We start from the raw sequence: 18680 nt of genomic DNA on the forward strand, positions 1-18680 counted from the left end.
ATGAATCGCGAGGAAAATTCAAAACAAGAGCCGGATAGAGTTTTTGATGAAACGATGAGATTTGATGAGTAACTTTTATTTTTATTTTTAATACAACGATATATTTTACACTAAAAAAGATGAGAATTTTTTATGAAATGATGAGATTTGATGTGTAACTTAAAGTTCCATGTTAATTCTGGAAGAGTCATGATAAAACATTCAACGACAATCGGTGCAATTTTGTTTTCAAACTTTAATTGCTTTACTTATTAGACCCTACCTATGACTGTGCAATAAATTAGATCCATATCAAAACATGCGGATCAGGATCCTCTTCTAAGCAAAGGGTGAGGATCCTCTTGACCAAGCCCATCGGACGGTTGAAATTTTATCCAATGGCTACAAACAGGGGGCTCCTCTAAAAGTTATAATAATTGTAGCCGTTGAATAAAATTTCAACGGCCTGATGGGCTTGGTCAGGAGATCCTCACTAGGGATGGGTAACCGCAGTTATCCGCCCATTTAAATTTGACGGTTATGGTTATGGGTAACTGTTTAGATAAATAAATGATAAATAAATGGTTATGAGTATAACCATTTACCCGTGAAATTTAAATGAGGGATTATGGGTATTACCTGCGGTTATAAACGGGTACCTATTTAACCGTTTATTTTTAATACATGTAAAACTAAAAAAAAAAAAAAATTAGTTTCTAACTAGGTTTAGTATCCCGAGACATATTTGGTTATAAAGGGCCATATAATATACATATATATATATATATTTATGCTTCATTTAAGAGAAAAATATAGTTGATAATGTTTAATATATGTGATTGAATGTGCTTAAGTATTAGTGTTCGACAGTTTTGTTTTGGAGTCTTTTGAAGTTTTGACTAATTCAAGATAATGATTATCTTGAACATTTAAAAATATGTTATTATTAGATGATGTGTACCTCTCTCTCTCTCTCTCTCTCTCTCTCTCTCTCTCTCTCTCTATTTAATTGGCCTCGAGTTTTCAATAAATATTTGACCCCAAAATTAGAAATCGATTAAATGGCGTGGATCGATGAACATATGTTTCTAGATAAAAATCCAAATATTTATCAAATTAGCCTTTTAGCAGACTGATGCGTATTTACATACATATATACATATATATATATATGTATACAAAAATATTAATTAATCTATAACTATGCATGATTCTTGTAATAAATTGACGGTCAAATAATTGGGAGACATCGTATAAATTCATAAATAATATTGCCGTTAATATAAAAATACATGTTAACTGTACTTATAATGGTGTTTAATAGTTAGAAAAAAGTAAATTATGACAAATTTGTTTTTAATTTTCAAGTTGTTAAAAAAATAGGTAGACATGTAAAAATAAAAAAGTAAACGGGTACGCGGTTATAGGTAAATGGGTATGCAGTTACCTGCCCACCATAACCGTTGCCCATCCCTACTTGTCGGAGCAGAAAAGGCCCCACCAAGCTTTTCGAACAAATAATATTATCTACATCTCATAATGAACCGGTAATAATGTGTTTCAAACTCATTTTTAACGAGAAACAAACTGACCGTATTATTAAGTGACGCCACTAAGTTATATTTTAATAAAAAAAATTCAGAGAGACCAGAAATCAAACAATAATCAACTTACCTGCCCACTCTCATGGGGTAGGTTGGCCGAAACCAACAATAATAAAGCCACTAATTATACATCAAAAGGAAAGGAACCGTTTTAGGTGTCGACTGTCGACATATGTTTTACAGACATTCATGGTCCAACCAACAAGTAACAATAACAAAAGACATTGTCTTTACATATATAAGGTCCGATTTCTGTTGAAACGAAAAACCGAAAGAAAGATGACATGTACGGAGTGTCAATTAGCCCCTCCAATTGTCCTTCCGCTGCCTTATCTCCCGAAGAGCTTCAACGGCAGTTTTGCAACCGACCCTTTCCTGTAAAACAAGTAAATATTTCTTCATAAGGAAGCATTGTATGGCACAACTTGGCGATAAAATGCGTGCTGTTGGACAACACTTCGGGTTCAGTTACAAACTGTGATATCAGTTTCCATAAGATTTCATCTGTTATTTTATTCCAATTGCGAACCATGAAATGGTAGGAGAATAAGCAAACCTGAAGCTCTGGTAGATCGGCACGGATAAAAGGGTTTGTCTCCATCTCTTCCTCGATGGTTGAAGGAACTGTGGGAAGGCCTGCTTCACGCTGCTGCTGTGCCCATGATAGCTTCTGCTTTATCTTCGCATTGTCCGGTTCAACCGTTTGAGCAAATTGCAAGTTCTTCACAGTGTACTGGAAAAATACAAAACATATCATTAAGTTTCTGATCCGAATACAACTTCTAATAGTATTGACTATGTCACTATAACCAGAGTCTTCTTTTACCTCGTGGCCACAGTAAACTCGGGTTGGCTTTGGCAATGAAGCCAAAGTTACGCATAGTGACTGATGCATCTGCTCTGCGGTTCCTTCGAAAAATTTCCCGCAACCAGCAATGAACTACACACAGGACAGTCAGAACATGTCTAATGGTAAAGGCAAGGGCTAAAGATAAAATCTAGCCGCCCGCCCCCCACACAAAACTGACACCATTCATGAAATCTAGCTTTTAAAACTATTTGGAAATCCATGACAGATGAGATATTGACTTCATTATGCAAGGCAATAACTCATATATTTTGCACAGTGCATTCAGATAATAACTTAGACTAAGGAACTCAAGTATGCAAACTTACCAGTGTGTCTCCAGTAAAAACAGCTGGGTCCTCTCCCTCTTTGCTAGTCACATAATAACTTATGTGACCTTTAGTGTGGCTGGTGAAAGCAAGACCGAAATTATAAACATCGAAAAGGTTTTGGCACATACATTGAAAAGGTTAAATTATCCACTAAATAAACCATCAAGCTTAATGGGCAAATGTAGAATTACAATTTGCTAAGATAGCATGGAAGCAACAAATCAATTGATCAGCTGGTTCTACGACTCAAATATATTTTTAGATTGCTTCTTATTCTCTATCACAACTATATGCACCCATGCTTCGATCCCAAACAAATGCAGAACTTGAAAAAAATCGTGTACCCGTAAGGCACTGATACGCTGTTGCTACTTTCAAAGCACAGAGTCCAAAAATAGGAAAGGAATTAGTGCAGAGACTAATACATTGTCATCACATGGCAGATTTATGAAAATTAGATACTGATGAACGAAATATCTATATCTATAGGAAGGCGTATACCAAGGTGTGTGAAGACACAATATATGAACATCAGCCCCGAGCGAAATCTTATCACCATTTTCCACCTTATTGGTGCAGCCCTTCACATTATCAATAGAACCGCCATACACCTTAATCACCGGCACCAACAGCTTTATCTTTTCATTCCCACCAGCGTGGTCCCTATCACATACGTTCAGTATCAGCACAACAGCAAACACAATTAAACCATATCATTTACCCGGCTGCATTTTTGCTCACCACCATCAAGTTGTGGTAACGTTCACCACCATATTTATCACCGTTAGATGAGTTTAAATTTTGAGATTCATGTCTATCAATTGCACATATCTCAAAAATTAAACTCATCTAACAGTGATAAACATGATGTTGAGCTTCACCATCACTTGGAGAACTTTTTTAGTGTGCTGGTAACACGGCCCAATACAACAAGTGTCATAACACTAGTAGTTGAATTTTTTTTCCAGGCATCATGACGTGTACCCGGCCGTGTTTCCACACACTGAAAATTCTCTCCACTTGAGGGGTGGTGAGCAAAAATATTCAATCATCCACCCAACTAAGATATATATCCCCAAAATCCATTTCTGGAAAGTATTAAATACCCAAAACAAATATGGTATGAATATGAGGGATTGAATGGTAAACTGGATGATGAAGTCTAAACAAACCAGTGGTGGTGAGTGGTGAGGACGAGCTTGATATCGACGCCGTGTTCTTGGGCTGCTTTCAGAACCTTCTCAGGCTCAACTGGATCCACAACCGCCGCTTCTTTTGTACTCTCGTCAATAATTCTAATCACAAAGAACAATTGATTTTAGAACCGAGCAATAATTAAGCATAATTAATCGATAAAACCCTAATTAGGAAAATCAGAAATTGAGATGAAAAGGGGGGAATCGGGCTTACAGGTATGAGTAGTTGTCCTCCAAGCAAGCTACGTGATGGATTTTCATCGTCCCTTTTTTGGAGATTTTCTGGAATCCTCCGGGTCTGTGGTCAACGGTTCAGGCAGGAGCTAGCAGCTAAAGAAATGAAAAAAAAAAAGAAAAAAAAAGAAATACACAAGAAGTCAGCAGGGAGGGCCACGTCGGTACTAACTTACACGTGTCGCTAGGCTATGTAAGTCATGCGGCGAGAAGTGTAAGCTAATACCAACTACTAGGGCCGGATCCTTTTTCTAGGGATCATGTGATCTCATCTTATCATCGTATATTTTACGGTTAGTTTTTGTTAGGTATTATTCATATTTAATTTCTGACCGCACGGTGTGCGATGAATGAGTGAGATCACTGGATCCCTAAAATCCCTCGGATCCTTTTCCAACTACTAGTAGGTCTGGCAAACGGATGTGTTTGTCATGTTCATTTCTTTTTTGTATCATATCCGTATCTTAATGAATCGAGTCGTGTTAAATTGGTTATCGTAATAGGTTCTTTATAGTTGATTTTATAACGACAATATTCCTTAAAGGTCGTATCATTTTGTATCGAATTAGCAGATAAGAAATTGTCATTTCTATTGTCTACCTTTGATAAACGATGTGTTATCGAGTTCTTAACAGTGATCAGATAACGATTCAACATGTTTATAGATTTTTAACAAGTTATCCGAACAAATTGATCTAAAATCCTTTATTTTGTATCGAGTTAACGGATCATATAAGAAATTATCGGGCAGACAGGCGGACCAACCAGGGGGCTGAAGAATGAAATACATAACAGGCAGCAAGCAGGCAATCCGACGCACAACAGTTCAGAGCCCGGTTGACCCGAATTAAAAATATTTTGGGCCTCTAATTGGGCCTTTGTGATGAAAACACTTGGGCCGGAGTAGGGTTTTCGCGGGGAGCGGAGTATAAAATACCCGCGATAAGGTTTGTGAGGTGAGTTCCTCCCTGAAGCGTAAACAGGAGGAGGAGAATCGAAGAGCTCGCCATGGGGAGGAGTGAGTCCTTCTTTCTTGCTTTTATCTTATTTTTCCTATTATTATTTCTTCCTTCTTCGCACATCGATGTATTATACATGTATCTATCGAATTTTGTATGTTAAGATCCAATCGAGTTTACCATTTTGTTAGTGCTGGATGGATTTTGATGTCGATCTAACCTTATGTGCTTGTAATCGAACCGATTTTGGTAATTTTTCTCTGAATTTTGTGTTCTTAATCTGGAAGTTTATGTTTCTAAACGATTTTTACGTGGATTTCAGTTTTTTAACACAGAAATGGGATTATTTTGTACGTGATTAATTTGTTAATACTGAGATTATCTGTTATTAAGATGCTGTGATTTCGGTTTAGTATGATTAATTTCTGTGTAAACTTTGCAATTTCTTTGTTGCGTGAGAAGATCGTATGTTTGTTTAATTGGATTTGTATAAATGCGATTCGTTTAGATTGGATATTTGTAAAGTCTTTTGTGCGGTAATCATGTTTTGGTGATAATGTGGTTCTGGTTGGTAATGTTGTAGGGCCTGCGAGGTGCTATAGGCAGATTAAGAACAAGCCATACCCGAAATCGCGTTTCTGTCGCGGTGTCCCTGATCCCAAGATCAGAATTTATGATGTTGGAATGAAGAAGAGGGGTGTTGATGAGTTCCCCTTCTGTGTCCATCTTGTGAGTTGGGAGAAGGAGAATGTCTCGAGTGAGGCGCTTGAGGCAGCTCGCATCGCTTGCAACAAGTACATGACAAAGTATGCTGGGAAAGATACTTTCCATTTGAGAGTGAGGGTGCATCCGTTCCATGTTCTGCGCATCAACAAGATGCTTTCATGCGCTGGAGCTGATAGGCTCCAGACTGGAATGAGAGGTGCGTTTGGCAAGCCACTGGGAACATGTGCTCGAGTTGCTATCGGGCAAGTCCTCTTGTCTGTTCGCTGCAGGGATAGCAACAGTCAACATGCACAGGAGGCCCTCCGCCGCGCAAAGTTCAAGTTTCCTGGTCGCCAGAAGATTATTGTCAGCAGGAAGTGGTATGCTTTTGTTATTTTGCCTTTTTATGTTTCTGCCTTGCATGGTCAAGCCTTGATGCAATTTGATTTTTTCGAGATGGTATGCTTCTTACGGAATTTGGTATCAATGTGCCATAGGCTTTAAATTTTATTGGAAATAAGTAGATTTCTAGGTGGAACCTTAAAGTAATTATCTACCAGAACTCAGAGTTGCAATTAGTTGTTAGGGACATTGTTCACGAAAGAATCTTTCAGTTTTTATTGCTGATGCTTCTTGATATCCTTTCTCTCAGGGGTTTCACTAAGTTTAGCCGTGCTGATTATGTGAATTACAAGAAGGAAGGCCGAATCCAGCCAGATGGTGTTAACGCTAAGGTAACACACGATTTTTCATTATATTGTACATTCTATTATTTGTTATGCAAGTTATCAAGAATGGAAAGGTTGGATGCCGATTTCTGTGTTGTCATCTTACTTTAGTGTCCGAAAGGTTTACATGTATGAGCAGCCCTTCGTACCTAATGATTCTTAATATTTGATTGTGCAGCTTCTTGGATGCCATGGTCCTCTGGCCAATCGTCAACCCGGAAAAGCATTCCTCACTCAACCTTCCTCATCGACTGCTTGAAATATGATATTGTTTTTGTCGTAGCATCTATGTAGAACTCATGCTGAGTATTTCTTTTGGGGTTCGTCTGGTTCGAATCAAACGAATATGGTATTTGGTATTTGCGATTTGTGAACGCCGGTTAGACTTATCTAAAGATGCAGTATCATTTCACTGAATGTTTGGTTTATCATTTTGTTGTGCATTCTTTGGAGGTATTTTGCCACTCGTTGCATCCTGACCACTGTCGGTCTACTCTTCTGTGAACGATTTCGACTCCCGACCACCGTCGGACTGGCAACACGGTTGCTCGAGTTAACCTTGTATCAAGGGCTTGATTTTTTGGTACAAACAGTGTGCAATTTATCATGACTTGGGATCCAAGATTCATCTCCTCGTGCATTGATTCTCCTAAACAGTTCTAGTTACTTATGCCTTATTTTTTAAAGGAAGTTTTAACGAAATACTTCCTGTATTGTTTATTTTTAACGAAAAATCATATTTTTACCTTTTTCCTGGTATTATTTATTACATCTTTATTTGTTTTTTTTCATTAAAATTAAAGTTTTTTTGAACTTTTCGTTAGATTTCATTTTTGTAAAAGGAAGAATCATAATTTGATCCCGATTTGATTGAGCACGTAGATTGATTAGTATATAATTAGCAAGTAGTGAAGTCACATATACACTTAATTTCTGACCTTTTTGATTCATTGTTGACGAGCATGTCTGTTCTATGGAAATTGACAATAGTACAATTATCTAGCTCAAAATAGTTAGAAAAATTACAGTACCACAATGTATTTAATAAAGCATATAAATAAACGAATCGAAATCCTCTTCAAATCTTGTAGTTCGAAATTAAGAAACTGAATGAGTCGGACTACTCATCTCAAATTTTACGATCATCGTTAATTCACCTCACTGATCCACCTTATAAAAATTAAGAGTCGAAATTTCTCTCCCTTTCTTGATTACGCAGTCTGTCGGTTTTGGACGAGATTCGTAGGGTATCTGAATTCAAAATAAATGGGGTGAGAACTGTAGCCAAGTCCCGTATGTCGCAGCTTCTCACACTAATGCTAAGACTTTGACCAAACTCCCAATTGAGCTAAGGTCCATTTGCAGGGTTTTTCATTTTCCATTGGAAACAACGGTTACCTACCAGAATCCATGGCGGCTTCCCAAAAATGACCGCGCGCTTACGAGTCTTCACGCAAGAGTGCAAAGAAAATTACCAATTTTTAATGGTGGGAAATGCGGGCAGGGGAAAAAAGCCGTTGAATTTGGTAAATCGAAATCCGACTGGAGTCTCTGCATTTTGGTGAAGCTGAATCCGAATCCCTAATCGAATCCCCAAATCACACGCACACCCAAAATTCAAATGTCAAAACCCTCGTCTGGGATCATCCAAGGCCTGCTTAGATTCCACCGCAATCAAATCTCAAAACCCTCGTCTCCGTCTCCGCCTCCGTTCTCCACCGCCAGGAGGAGCTACCACTCCACCAATGGGCCTCCTCCCCAATTCCCCTCTCACCCAAAACCAGTTCCCGGCGGCGGTGGCGGAGGCTACTCCGGGCCGGGACTCGGTTACGGCCTGGGCATGAGGTTCTTCTCCGTCAAGCCATCGAATTTCAGCAAAATCGATGCAAAGAAGGTGTTTGATAAGCCGCTCTCCGCGGTGTCATCGGCTTTCTCGCGGTATCAGGGGGCCATTGGGTTGCAGATTGAGGCGTTCTGGAAGAGGAACAATCTGGTGCTGTTGGGAATTGGCGCAGTGTTGGTGTGTGCTCTGCTGTGGCGGCTCATGTTTGGGATTGCTAGCACCTTCATTGGACTCTCTGAAGGCATGGCCAAGTATGGCTTCCTCGCCCTTTCTACCGCCATTGTCGCATTCGCTGTAAGTTCCTCTGAATCCCTAGCTGATCTTGTAATGACATAGAAGTAGCTGAGAATGCACAAATTGCTAGTCAATTTAATGATTTATAAGTAGCTAAGAATGCACAAATTGCTACTCAAGTTAATGATTTAGAACTATAGTTTACAAGCTCTAGTGGTGGATTTGTAATGAAGTTATTCAGATTCTTTTCCAATGGGTTTAGTTTTACTGTTTTTCGGAGTCTATGTATGATCAAAAGTTGAAGCCTTTACACATAGGATAGCATGAACTGAAATCGTGATATTTTCTTATTCAGTGTCTTTGTTTTCCTGGTAGAGGACAATCTTGCTTTTCGTTATAGATTACTACTTGAGAGTTATGTGCTCTTTTTTACTACTCTTAGGGCCTTCACATCCGCTCGAGATTCACAATCAATCCTGATAAAGTTTATAGAATTGCCATGAGGAAGCTTAATACATCTGCTGGGATTCTCGAGGTTATGGGTGCTCCTCTCTCTGGATCAGATCTAAGAGCCTATGTAATGTCCGGAGGTGGGGTTACACTGAAGAAGTTCAAGCCAACTTTTAGGAGCAAGCGGTGTTTCCTCATTTTCCCTGTGCGAGGTTCTGAGAGGAAGGGTCTGGTTAGTGTAGAAGTAAAGAAGAAAAAGGGCCAGGTTTGTATTTGTGCTATGCTGGATGCTCCCAAATTTCTCTTCATAAACATGTGTTTTTATTTCAATTTTCTTCCTTGATCTCCTTGTGTGCTTGCAAGTAGAAGTTGAAACTAAACTAATTTCATGCACTGGTTGATGGTGTGTAAATGTACATTGTGAGAATGTATCTTGGTAAAATTATACTGCAGTGTGTGCTGTGATTCTTCTGGTAAAAAGTTTCCTCGTTAAACAACAGATTGAGTGCCTGTCAAACAGAGCAGATTGAGTGCATGCTCTGGGACATGACTAATCAAATGATGCTTTGCATTAGTTAGTTAGTTAGTAGATGGGGGTGTTGAAAAGCCGTATATTTTGATCTTATGACTTGAAGGGTACTTGGATGGCCAAGTTTTTCTCATTGAAGGGTGTCATCTTCTCATGCAGTATGATATGAAGCTACTGGCAGTTGACATTCCCATGGCATCAGGACCTGACCAGCGTTTGTTCCTGATTGGCGATGAAGAAGAGTACAAAGTTGGCGGTGGACTTATAGCTGAGCTTAGAGATCCGGTTGTGAAAGCAATGGCTGCATCCAAGGAATTCGATAATCTTGACCAGATTGAAGAAGAGGAGGATGCTGAAAAAGCACTTCAGGAGGCCGAAAGAAAGCACCATGAAGAAATTGAAAAGCTTGAAAAGACCCCGTCACGGTGATTGTTTTTCTAGATTGTGTTCATGCCCCTTCCAAATACAGGAGTTTGTAAATAATGCGCAAGTCTTCGGCCATCATATCAGATTGTTGGTGTCGGCTACCCTTGCATTGTTTTGCAGAGTTGAGTTTTACTGGTTGAAGTTACCTTGTACCACAAACAGCCAGCTTTGGAAATTTCGAAGTTAAGATGGCCCCAAAGAGGCAAATAAAAATGACAGACTAACAGCTGAAGCAAAAAGAATGGCTTTGATTCTTTGTTTCTCTGATTTGTAATATTCATCCTCTTTCGAAACTTTGTGATCTTACTTCCGATTGTTTTGACTGTTTTTTATGTGGATGAAGGGTGAAGGGTCTTGTAATTTTCCAGCACTTTCGATTCGAGCTCTTGCTTGGTCTCCAAACATAGTTAATTCGATTCTTCTTTTCAAGTGAGTGTCCCTTCCATTTGGGAAGGGCTTACATACACTGCTGTAGCGTCCGCTCCATGTAGGTTGCTCTCCCATTTGGGACTGCAGAAAACACCTAAAGCTGTTGGGAGAAGCCATAAATCACTTTTAGTTTTACGTTATAAGATGTAATATTTAAGCCATATTCTTCGGAGGTATGCGGGCATTTGTGATTGAAACTTTCAATTTCTCCATGAAATTAACAAACAATGAACCGGCCCATGATCTTATAAAGTTCACTCTTAAATCTGCTTCAGTTCTCAAAGCTCCTATGGTGTTGAACCATAATCCATGAAACTGCAAAGACTAATATGCGAAGTCGGAGAAAAACTTCAGTATGGGCTTCCAAACCACATAGCCCATGTGCCGGAACACACAAACCAGTAGGGGTGGGCACGGTTTTGTTTGGTGTAGTTTTGAGTGAAACCGAAATCGAAACCGAATTTTTTTGCGGTTCGGTTTGGTGTGATTTTGAAGCCAAAACTGAAATGAAACCAAACCGTTTGGTTCAGTTTGGTGCGATTTCAAACGGTTTCGGTTTGATTTTTAAGAAAAAATGTACAATTTGCAATTTAACATACTAATAAGCATTTCCCAATAGCAATAGGAAAAAGACATTTGTTATGTAAACAATTAGCATGTTGCATGCAGTTGTGATGTTAAAACATGTTTGTGCAACAAAAGGATGTCCCTAACAATGTTTATCATAAAACAAGTTGAATAAATTTGAATTCATTAAATGTGAGCGAAACTTTCATATTAGAATATGTGATATCATGCTTCAAATGGGTGGACTTCATTAGATCATTGTTCGACTGTTGATAACAAGATTAGTCCACCCTTATACATATATGTGTGTGTGATGGTATAAAATAACAAAGGTCCTTCAAGTTAATGAATGAAAGAAAGTGATGAATGATGATATTCTAGTGTGGTTGAGTCCGTACTAAGTGTATAGATTCTAATAAACAACCAATTAAAACATGAAATCTAATATGGACATTTAATTAAATATTTATTAATATTTGCGGTGCGGTTCGGTTTCGGTGCGGTTTTCAAAAGCCAAAACCGAAATCAAACCGTTTTCTATGTTGCGGTTAGGTTTCAAAATCGCAAAATCAAACCGTTCGATGCGGTTCGATTTGGTTCGTGTTTCGGTTTCGGTTTTCGGTTCTAAGTGCCTACCCCTACAAACCAGCCCTCTTCTTCTTGAGAGCAATTTACATATAACAGGTTCATCGTCATGTAATGTCTGATTCAATAATATAAGTGTTAAAAACTCTTACACCGAATTCCGTATTATTAGAATGAAAACCCTAATTCTATCTCACTCACTGTTGTCCGTAGTGTACAACCCTACAAAATAGTCCCTTGCAACTGCAAGTGAAAGAACTGTCACGCGGTGTGAGTTTGTCCGTCCATCGCACTGCAGTGGTTGTCTAAATAACATTAGCTTGATAACATCACCAGAGAAAGGATATCAAATACAGACGGATCCCTTTCCACCAAATCTACCTAATCAATAAATTTGAACTCTTGAAATTTGATCTAACGGCTAAAGTTATTATAACTTTTAAAGGGGCCTCCTCTTTTTAGCCTTTGGATAGGGCTCATATTTATTGATTTGGTGGAAGAGATCTGGAGATGATCTCTTTCCATCAAATACGAGAATAGCAACAACTAACTACTCATACAATAAGGTTAGTCTTAATCACTGACATCAATTTCAGATCAAATCTCTTTCCTCGTTTTTAGTTCATATACTATATTTTCTTGTCACTCAATGTGGCTCAATTAAATGTCAAATTCAATACTTGATTATGGATGACGCATTTGATATAATTCATATGATGTCTTCTCTTCATTGATGAGTGAAATGTATACAATTTGACTTACTTAACTGACAAGCTTAATACTTAATTATGAATGACAAGTTTAATATTATTCTTTTGCTTTTTTTTTTTTCACTGATAAATTAAACGTATAAAGTTGAAAGCACTTTTAATAAAAAGTTAATACTTGATCATGAATCACGAGTTCGGTATTCCAGTTTTCCTGGCAGTACTAGTACTGAAGTTGTTGGGAATTACCAACTCTCGGAAGAGACAAATTACCGTGATATGGTTCTGTTGCGGGACCATGTTTCCCATCAGAAAAGTTTCAGAAATTAGACCCTTTTACTTTATAGAGGACCCTACCATGTGAGAGTTGACGACTTCTTTTTATTTAATTAGGGTTCTGAACTCCGAGGCAGATTCTCTGCTCTCTTACTTTTCATATTCTTTTATTTTATGTGATCACAGTTAAGTTTCGTTAACATTTTATATTAGTTTTTTTATAGAGATAATAAGATAAAAATGAATAGTAATATAAAATGTTGACGTAATTTAATCGTGACCATACAAATAAAAAAACACGGAAAGTGGGAGGGCACAGAATCTGCCTCCTTTGAACTCCATGGTGTAAAGTGTTGGGTTTGAAGTCAAATCAAGGATAATTATAATGGAAATGTATCCTCTACGTATCATTTTCATCAAATCCACCTCATCAATTAATTTGAATTCTTAAAATTTAATTAAACATTAAAGTTATTATAACTTTGATTTGAGATGGTAACTAAAGGTGTGTAACTCTTAAAAAAAAGTTACAAAGGTTTTTGTTTCTGGACAAGCCCTTATACTAGAGAAAGAATTGGTCTCATAGCATCATATATATAACACGTCTCAAAATCGTATACAAGGCACCTCCCAAAAAGCATGAGAAATCATGTATTCTGGTCACATTTAAGTTAACCCTCCCACCAATCCACTTGGGACGCCCCAAATTTCAAATCTGGTTTCAATACTACAGAGAAAGTAGGGTAGAATTGGAATTTTGAAAAATTCATTTTAAATGTTATTGTTCACCCGTGTCATGAGATGAAAAAACTGATTTAAGATATTTACCAAACAATTAAAAGGCATCAACTTTTTTTAAAAATTTCAGCAATACCAAATTAATACTTAATGTGAAAATTACTCTAATCCACAGTCCTACCAAAATTTATCTCTTCATACAGTATGCGAGTTTTGTGGCAAGAATTGTGCAATAATGATTTGTCCCAACTCCTAACCAATACCAAATAAAATGACAAGTAAGAGGCAGGATAATGACATGGGAGCAGTTTGCTCTCCAGTTCCTGTTGCAACTCTCCGGAGGTAGATTGTTTGCCCTACTGTTTGTGTGATTAGGGTTAAGCCACGTTCACATTTTATATTCTTATTATTTTTTATTTTATTATTTTTATAAAAAATTAATATAAAATATTAACGTAATTTAACCGTGATCTACATCACATCACAGGAGGACAATCCACCTCCCGCCTCATTCATTACTTTGACTGAAGCATGCCTTCATGGATTCTGTTCCCTATCGCACTATATTTATTCATTTTATATTAAAGCAGCTTTTAGCTTTTCTGGCTGAGAAATGTTCTGTTGCAATTTCTGTATATATAAGGGAGATTATATTCACATTTCAAATTACTTTTTCTACATTTGTTTTAATTTTTTAATATTTTTTTATCAAATGTTAGTGGTGTGTAGAAAATATTAAAATATTAAAAAATTAAAAAAATGTGGAAGAAGTAATTTGAGGTTTATGAATATAATCTCTTTATGTATAATTGCCGACGTTACTGTTGAAGAATAAGTTGAACGCTCTATTTAATTATATCAATTATACTCCACAACTGACATTTTTACCTCATAACTCCTCAAATCCAATCATCAATACGTTAACCACGACCCTAGAATGATTCAGTGGTTGAAACGAATTTTAGGTCCGTGTTTCACATGTCTCGTTCTAAGTTCTATTTCTAACGATAGTGAATCATAAGATGATGATTAGGAACTGAAAAGCCATTGCGAATCATTCCGACTCTCAAAAAAAAAGAGATTGTCTTAGCTTCATCATCAGCTGATCCTCTTTTTATAATGAAAAAACAACCACCAATTCATCAAATAATTTCGTTTCTCTATCAGTTATGGTATATTTATTTTATTTTCGTACGAGAAAATAAAAATTATATTCCCGTTTTATTCAAATAATTAGTTCATTTTCCTTTGGTTTTAGTCCTCAAAGTAGGTGCAAGAAGCTGGTCTCTCACTCACTCTCACCGTCTTCAGCCTCTTATACTATGCTTATTTTCACACACCTTGATTTCCAAGTAGCACAGAAATCTGTGACAAATTGATCAGATTTTCAGGTAGATTCTTTCTGAGCCTCATGGGATTAAATTTTAGATATAAGTTCTTCTTTTCCACAGTTGTATAGCGCATCAGTGTATTTGTATATTTCTGAGTTCATATTTCTGGCATTGTTACTTTTATTTTGTAAGATCTGCAGCAACACTTTGGCTCAAAATGCATGAATGATCATCGCAAGTCAAATTACGTCGTGGAAATTACTTGGCTCCTTACATGTAAGAATTCGGGATTGTTCAATTTACAGTTTCGCAGCAGTAACTTTTCTTTTCGTGCTTCTTCAATTGTGTATATGTATCAGCAAGTGATTGACAATTTAAAATGAATGACTCGTAACAGGTAAAGAGTCAAGTAACCTCCTTTTTTTTTTAGCAAACCTGCAACAAAAGGCAAACAAATCATGTGAAATTCTGCACAATACCAAGGGAAACCTGTAGCACACAACAAACCTTCCATCTTTCACAGAATATTGAGCTTTTCCCTTTTTCTTTAGGAAGATTATCTTCTTGGATTCCATCTTAGTCACCACTTTGCTTTGTATATTTGATTGCTTTTCTCACTTGTTTTAAACTTTGAAGTGCATAATTTTTTTCTTTTAGGGGAAAAGGTTCACTGTAGCTTATATTTTGGTGATGATCAAGCTCTCTTTTCTTTTGTTCTTTTTCTTTTGGCTAAAGATGGTGCACTTTGCTTTTTCCGAATTTACAAAAGTTGGTAGAGAGATGCCATTCCTTTTTCCTCTATATGTTTGAACCATGAAATTTTGCAGTTAATTTAAACCCATGATTAATCCGTCTAAATATGAGATTACTTATCACTAATCCATGTTTTTGTTTTTAATCTTCTGTGCTTTCCTAGTAGGTAAAAATCGATGCAACGCGTCAACAACCACTGTAATTTTTTGAAAGAAATTCAATAAATTTCTTATGTTAATCATAAGAATTAAGACAGGCTAGCTAGCATGTTTATTTTTCGGAGAACTTTTTTTTTATTTTTTTTTGGAGAAAGTAGCTAGCTTGTTTATTTGTCCCTAATGGAATCTGTCTCAAGTTATGTGACCTTTGATGCTGAGTTGAGTGGGTTTTCTTTTATCACCTTTTTGTTTGGGTTGTGTTTGATTTGATCCGAAGTTTGAAATCACTAAGGCATAAAGCGAGGCGTTTTATCTAGCACAACGCTTTTCAAACACAGTTGTGATCAATCCTCTGGGATTTTCCCAAGTCATTGAGTGGTTCTTTGCCACTCTTTGCCATCCTAACCCCGAAATGTAGACGAATTTTCGCTGCTATCTGTATCCCTTTTGCATGATTCGTTAACTTTGTTTTCGAAGTTTTCTAATTGTATCATTTTCTTTCTGAGCAGAAAATCATGAAGCTTCAGGTCTCCTTTTGCACGCTTATCTTCCTTTTCCTTATTCCGCCTTTCCCTTCCTCGGTTTTTTCTGACCTGAACTCCGACAGACAAGCCCTCCTCAACTTTGCTGCCACCGTTGTCCACATCAAAAAGCTCAACTGGAATGCTTCCACACCAGTTTGCACGTCTTGGGTTGGAATCACTTGCAGTCTAAACAAAACGAGTGTGACTGCCATCCATCTTCCGGCGATTGGACTTTTCGGTTCCATCCCTTCCAACAGTATAGGGAAGCTTCATGCCCTTCAAGTCCTCAGCCTCCGCTCCAACTTCCTCTATGGAAGTCTGCCTTCTGATATCCTATCCATTCCTTCCTTGGAGTACCTTTACCTCCAACACAATAATTTCTCCGGCGTGCTTCCTGCCTCTTTGCCTCCTAACCTCGTTGTCTTGGACTTCTCCTTCAACTCCTTTTCCGGAAGCATTCCAACCAAAATCCAGAATCTTACACGCCTCACTACGTTGTACCTCCAAAACAATTTCATCTCTGGAGCCATCCCCAATCTGAACCTCCCCGCACTTAAGCTTTTGAATTTGAGCTACAATAACTTGAATGGCTCGGTTCCATATTCCCTCGAAAAATATTCGAACTCTTCATTTGTTGGGAATCCTCAGTTATGTGGAGACCCTCTCAACAATTGTTCTAAAACCACCTCCTCTACCCCATCTGCATACCCTGCTTTCTTGCCACCCTCGCCAACCATTCTGAAAAATCACCATGCTACACTCATAAAAAAACTCAGTCCGGGATCCATTATTGCCATGGCATTTGGGTGCTCTGCAGTGTTTATTCTTCTAGTCCTGGTGGTTGGCATATGCTGCTGGAAACGGACTAACAAAGTAGGTGGCGGGATGTTGAAGGGGAAGGCTGCGGGTGACGGAAAGGGTGAGATGCCTAAGGATTTCGGGAGTGGAGTGCAAGAAGCTGAGAAGAACAAGCTGTTCTTCTTTGAAGGTTGCTATTACAATTTTGATCTTGAGGATCTACTGAGAGCGTCAGCTGAAGTTCTCGGCAAAGGAAGTTTCGGAACAACTTACAAAGCTGTGTTGGATGAGGAAACAACGGTTGTGGTGAAGCGGTTGAGGGAAGTTGTGGTGGGGAAGAGGGAGTTTGAGCAGCATATGGAGCTGGTGGAGAAGGTCGGGAAGCACCCGAATGTCCTGCCTCCTCACGCTTATTATTTTTCCAAAGATGAGAAGCTTTTGGTGTACAACTACATTCCAACAGGAAGCTTGTTTGCACACTTGCATGGTATGATGCCTAATCCAAATCCTAATGTCTAATTATAGTTACTTTAATTTATTTCGTTGTTTCGATGGATAAGGCTTTGTTGTTGTTGTTGTCGTTGTTGTTGTTCCAATGGATTTGTAGGAAGCAGTGATGCTGGGAGGTCTCCACTAGACTGGGATTCAAGAGTAAAGATTTCGCTCGGGATTGCCAAGGGACTTGCCCACATTCATTCCGAGGGTGCAAAATCTAGCCATGGCAATATAAAGTCCACAAACGTCCTCCTCACCCAAGAACTCGAGGCTTGCATCTCGGACGTAGGGTTGAGTCCTCTAATGAACTTCCCTCCAGCCATGTCCCGGGCCATGGGATATCGCGCTCCAGAGGCAATTGACATGCGGAAAATCACTCACAAATCTGATGTCTATAGCTTTGGTGTGCTCCTCTTAGAAATGCTGACAGGCAAAATCACGCTTCAATATCCGAGTTATGATTGCGTGGTTGACCTCCCGCGTTGGGTTAAGTCTGTTGTGCGTGAGGAGTGGACAGCTGAGGTTTTTGATTTGGAACTTCTAAAACAGCAACACAGTGAAGAAGAGATGGTGCAGATGCTGCAGATTGCTCTGGCATGCGTAACAAAAGTGCCCGAAACACGCCCCAACATGGAGGAAGTAGTCAGAATGATAGAGGAACTCCGGCAATCCGACACGAAAACTAGGCAATCCTCCGCGTCGGAATTTAATGTGCAAACCCCATGAAAAAACTCTAGTACTCTTTCTTTTCTTTTTTTTTTTTTTTCTTTTTCTGTTTAAGCATTGTCATCTTGTTTTTGGAATGCAATTGGAAATTTGGAAATAATGTTCAATGCTATTGTGTTTTCAGCATCACAATCTCCAATATTACTTCTATAAAACTAATCACGCTTGTAATACCGTTTGAAGAAGGGGCTCTTTAAAGCACTTAAATTTTTATGAAAAATTTGACGTGTTTCTAATAAAAGATAAGCACTTGTGCTTCTTAAAAAAACATTTGAAATGGTAACTAAAGGTGTGTGAATCTTAAAATTTTTTAAAGGTTTTGTCTTGGACAAGCCCTTCTACTAGAGAAAAAAATTGGTCTGATCACGTCATATGTAGGATGCCTCTCAAAATCATATATAAGGGACCTCCCAAAAATAAATAAGAAATAATGTATTTTGGTCACACTTGACCCTCTCACTAATCCACTTAGGATGCTCCAAATTTCTGATCTGGTTCGAGATTGATAGCGTATAGAGAAAGGAGGG

At 38.1% G+C, this 18680-nt stretch overlaps 4 protein-coding genes across 5 annotated transcripts; 3 read left to right on the forward strand and 1 right to left on the reverse strand.

Moving 5' to 3' along the window:
• Positions 1-1633: 1633 nt before the first annotated feature.
• Positions 1634-4320, reverse strand: LOC137720332 (hydroxyacylglutathione hydrolase cytoplasmic). Its single transcript, XM_068459384.1, has 7 exons — positions 4173-4320; positions 3935-4057; positions 3264-3425; positions 2760-2838; positions 2410-2523; positions 2140-2316; positions 1634-1958 (listed from the first exon to the last, which is right to left on the reverse strand). The coding sequence occupies exons 1-7, from the start codon at positions 4217-4219 to the stop codon at positions 1884-1886; spliced, it is 777 nt and encodes a 258-aa protein (XP_068315485.1). The 5' UTR covers positions 4220-4320; the 3' UTR covers positions 1634-1883.
• Positions 4321-5165: 845 nt separating this feature from the next.
• Positions 5166-7001, forward strand: LOC137720589 (large ribosomal subunit protein uL16-like). The gene is made up of 4 exons (XM_068459680.1): positions 5166-5210; positions 5735-6236; positions 6509-6590; positions 6763-7001. Exons 1-4 carry the CDS (start codon positions 5201-5203, stop codon positions 6841-6843), a joined length of 675 nt encoding a protein of 224 aa, XP_068315781.1. The 5' UTR covers positions 5166-5200; the 3' UTR covers positions 6844-7001.
• A 796-nt stretch (positions 7002-7797) lies between these two features.
• On the forward strand, positions 7798-10482 carry LOC137720588 (uncharacterized). Its single transcript, XM_068459679.1, has 3 exons — positions 7798-8721; positions 9104-9376; positions 9800-10482. Exons 1-3 carry the CDS (start codon positions 8206-8208, stop codon positions 10067-10069), a joined length of 1059 nt encoding a protein of 352 aa, XP_068315780.1. The 5' UTR covers positions 7798-8205; the 3' UTR covers positions 10070-10482.
• Positions 10483-14417: 3935 nt separating this feature from the next.
• LOC137720345 (probable inactive receptor kinase At5g58300) lies at positions 14418-18279 on the forward strand. 2 transcript variants are annotated; one of them, XM_068459405.1, is made up of 4 exons: positions 14418-14759; positions 14892-14975; positions 16120-17419; positions 17540-18279. In XM_068459405.1, the coding sequence occupies exons 2-4, from the start codon at positions 14925-14927 to the stop codon at positions 18151-18153; spliced, it is 1965 nt and encodes a 654-aa protein (XP_068315506.1). In that variant the 5' UTR covers positions 14418-14759; positions 14892-14924; the 3' UTR covers positions 18154-18279. The 2 variants fall into 2 exon arrangements, with proteins under 2 accessions (XP_068315506.1, XP_068315505.1); XM_068459404.1 differs by having other exon boundaries at positions 14418-14975.
• The last annotated feature ends 401 nt before the right edge of the window (positions 18280-18680 follow it).

This window comes from Pyrus communis, chromosome 16 (genome assembly GCF_963583255.1).
Source record: "Pyrus communis chromosome 16, drPyrComm1.1, whole genome shotgun sequence".
Classification (NCBI taxonomy): domain Eukaryota; kingdom Viridiplantae; phylum Streptophyta; class Magnoliopsida; order Rosales; family Rosaceae; genus Pyrus; species Pyrus communis.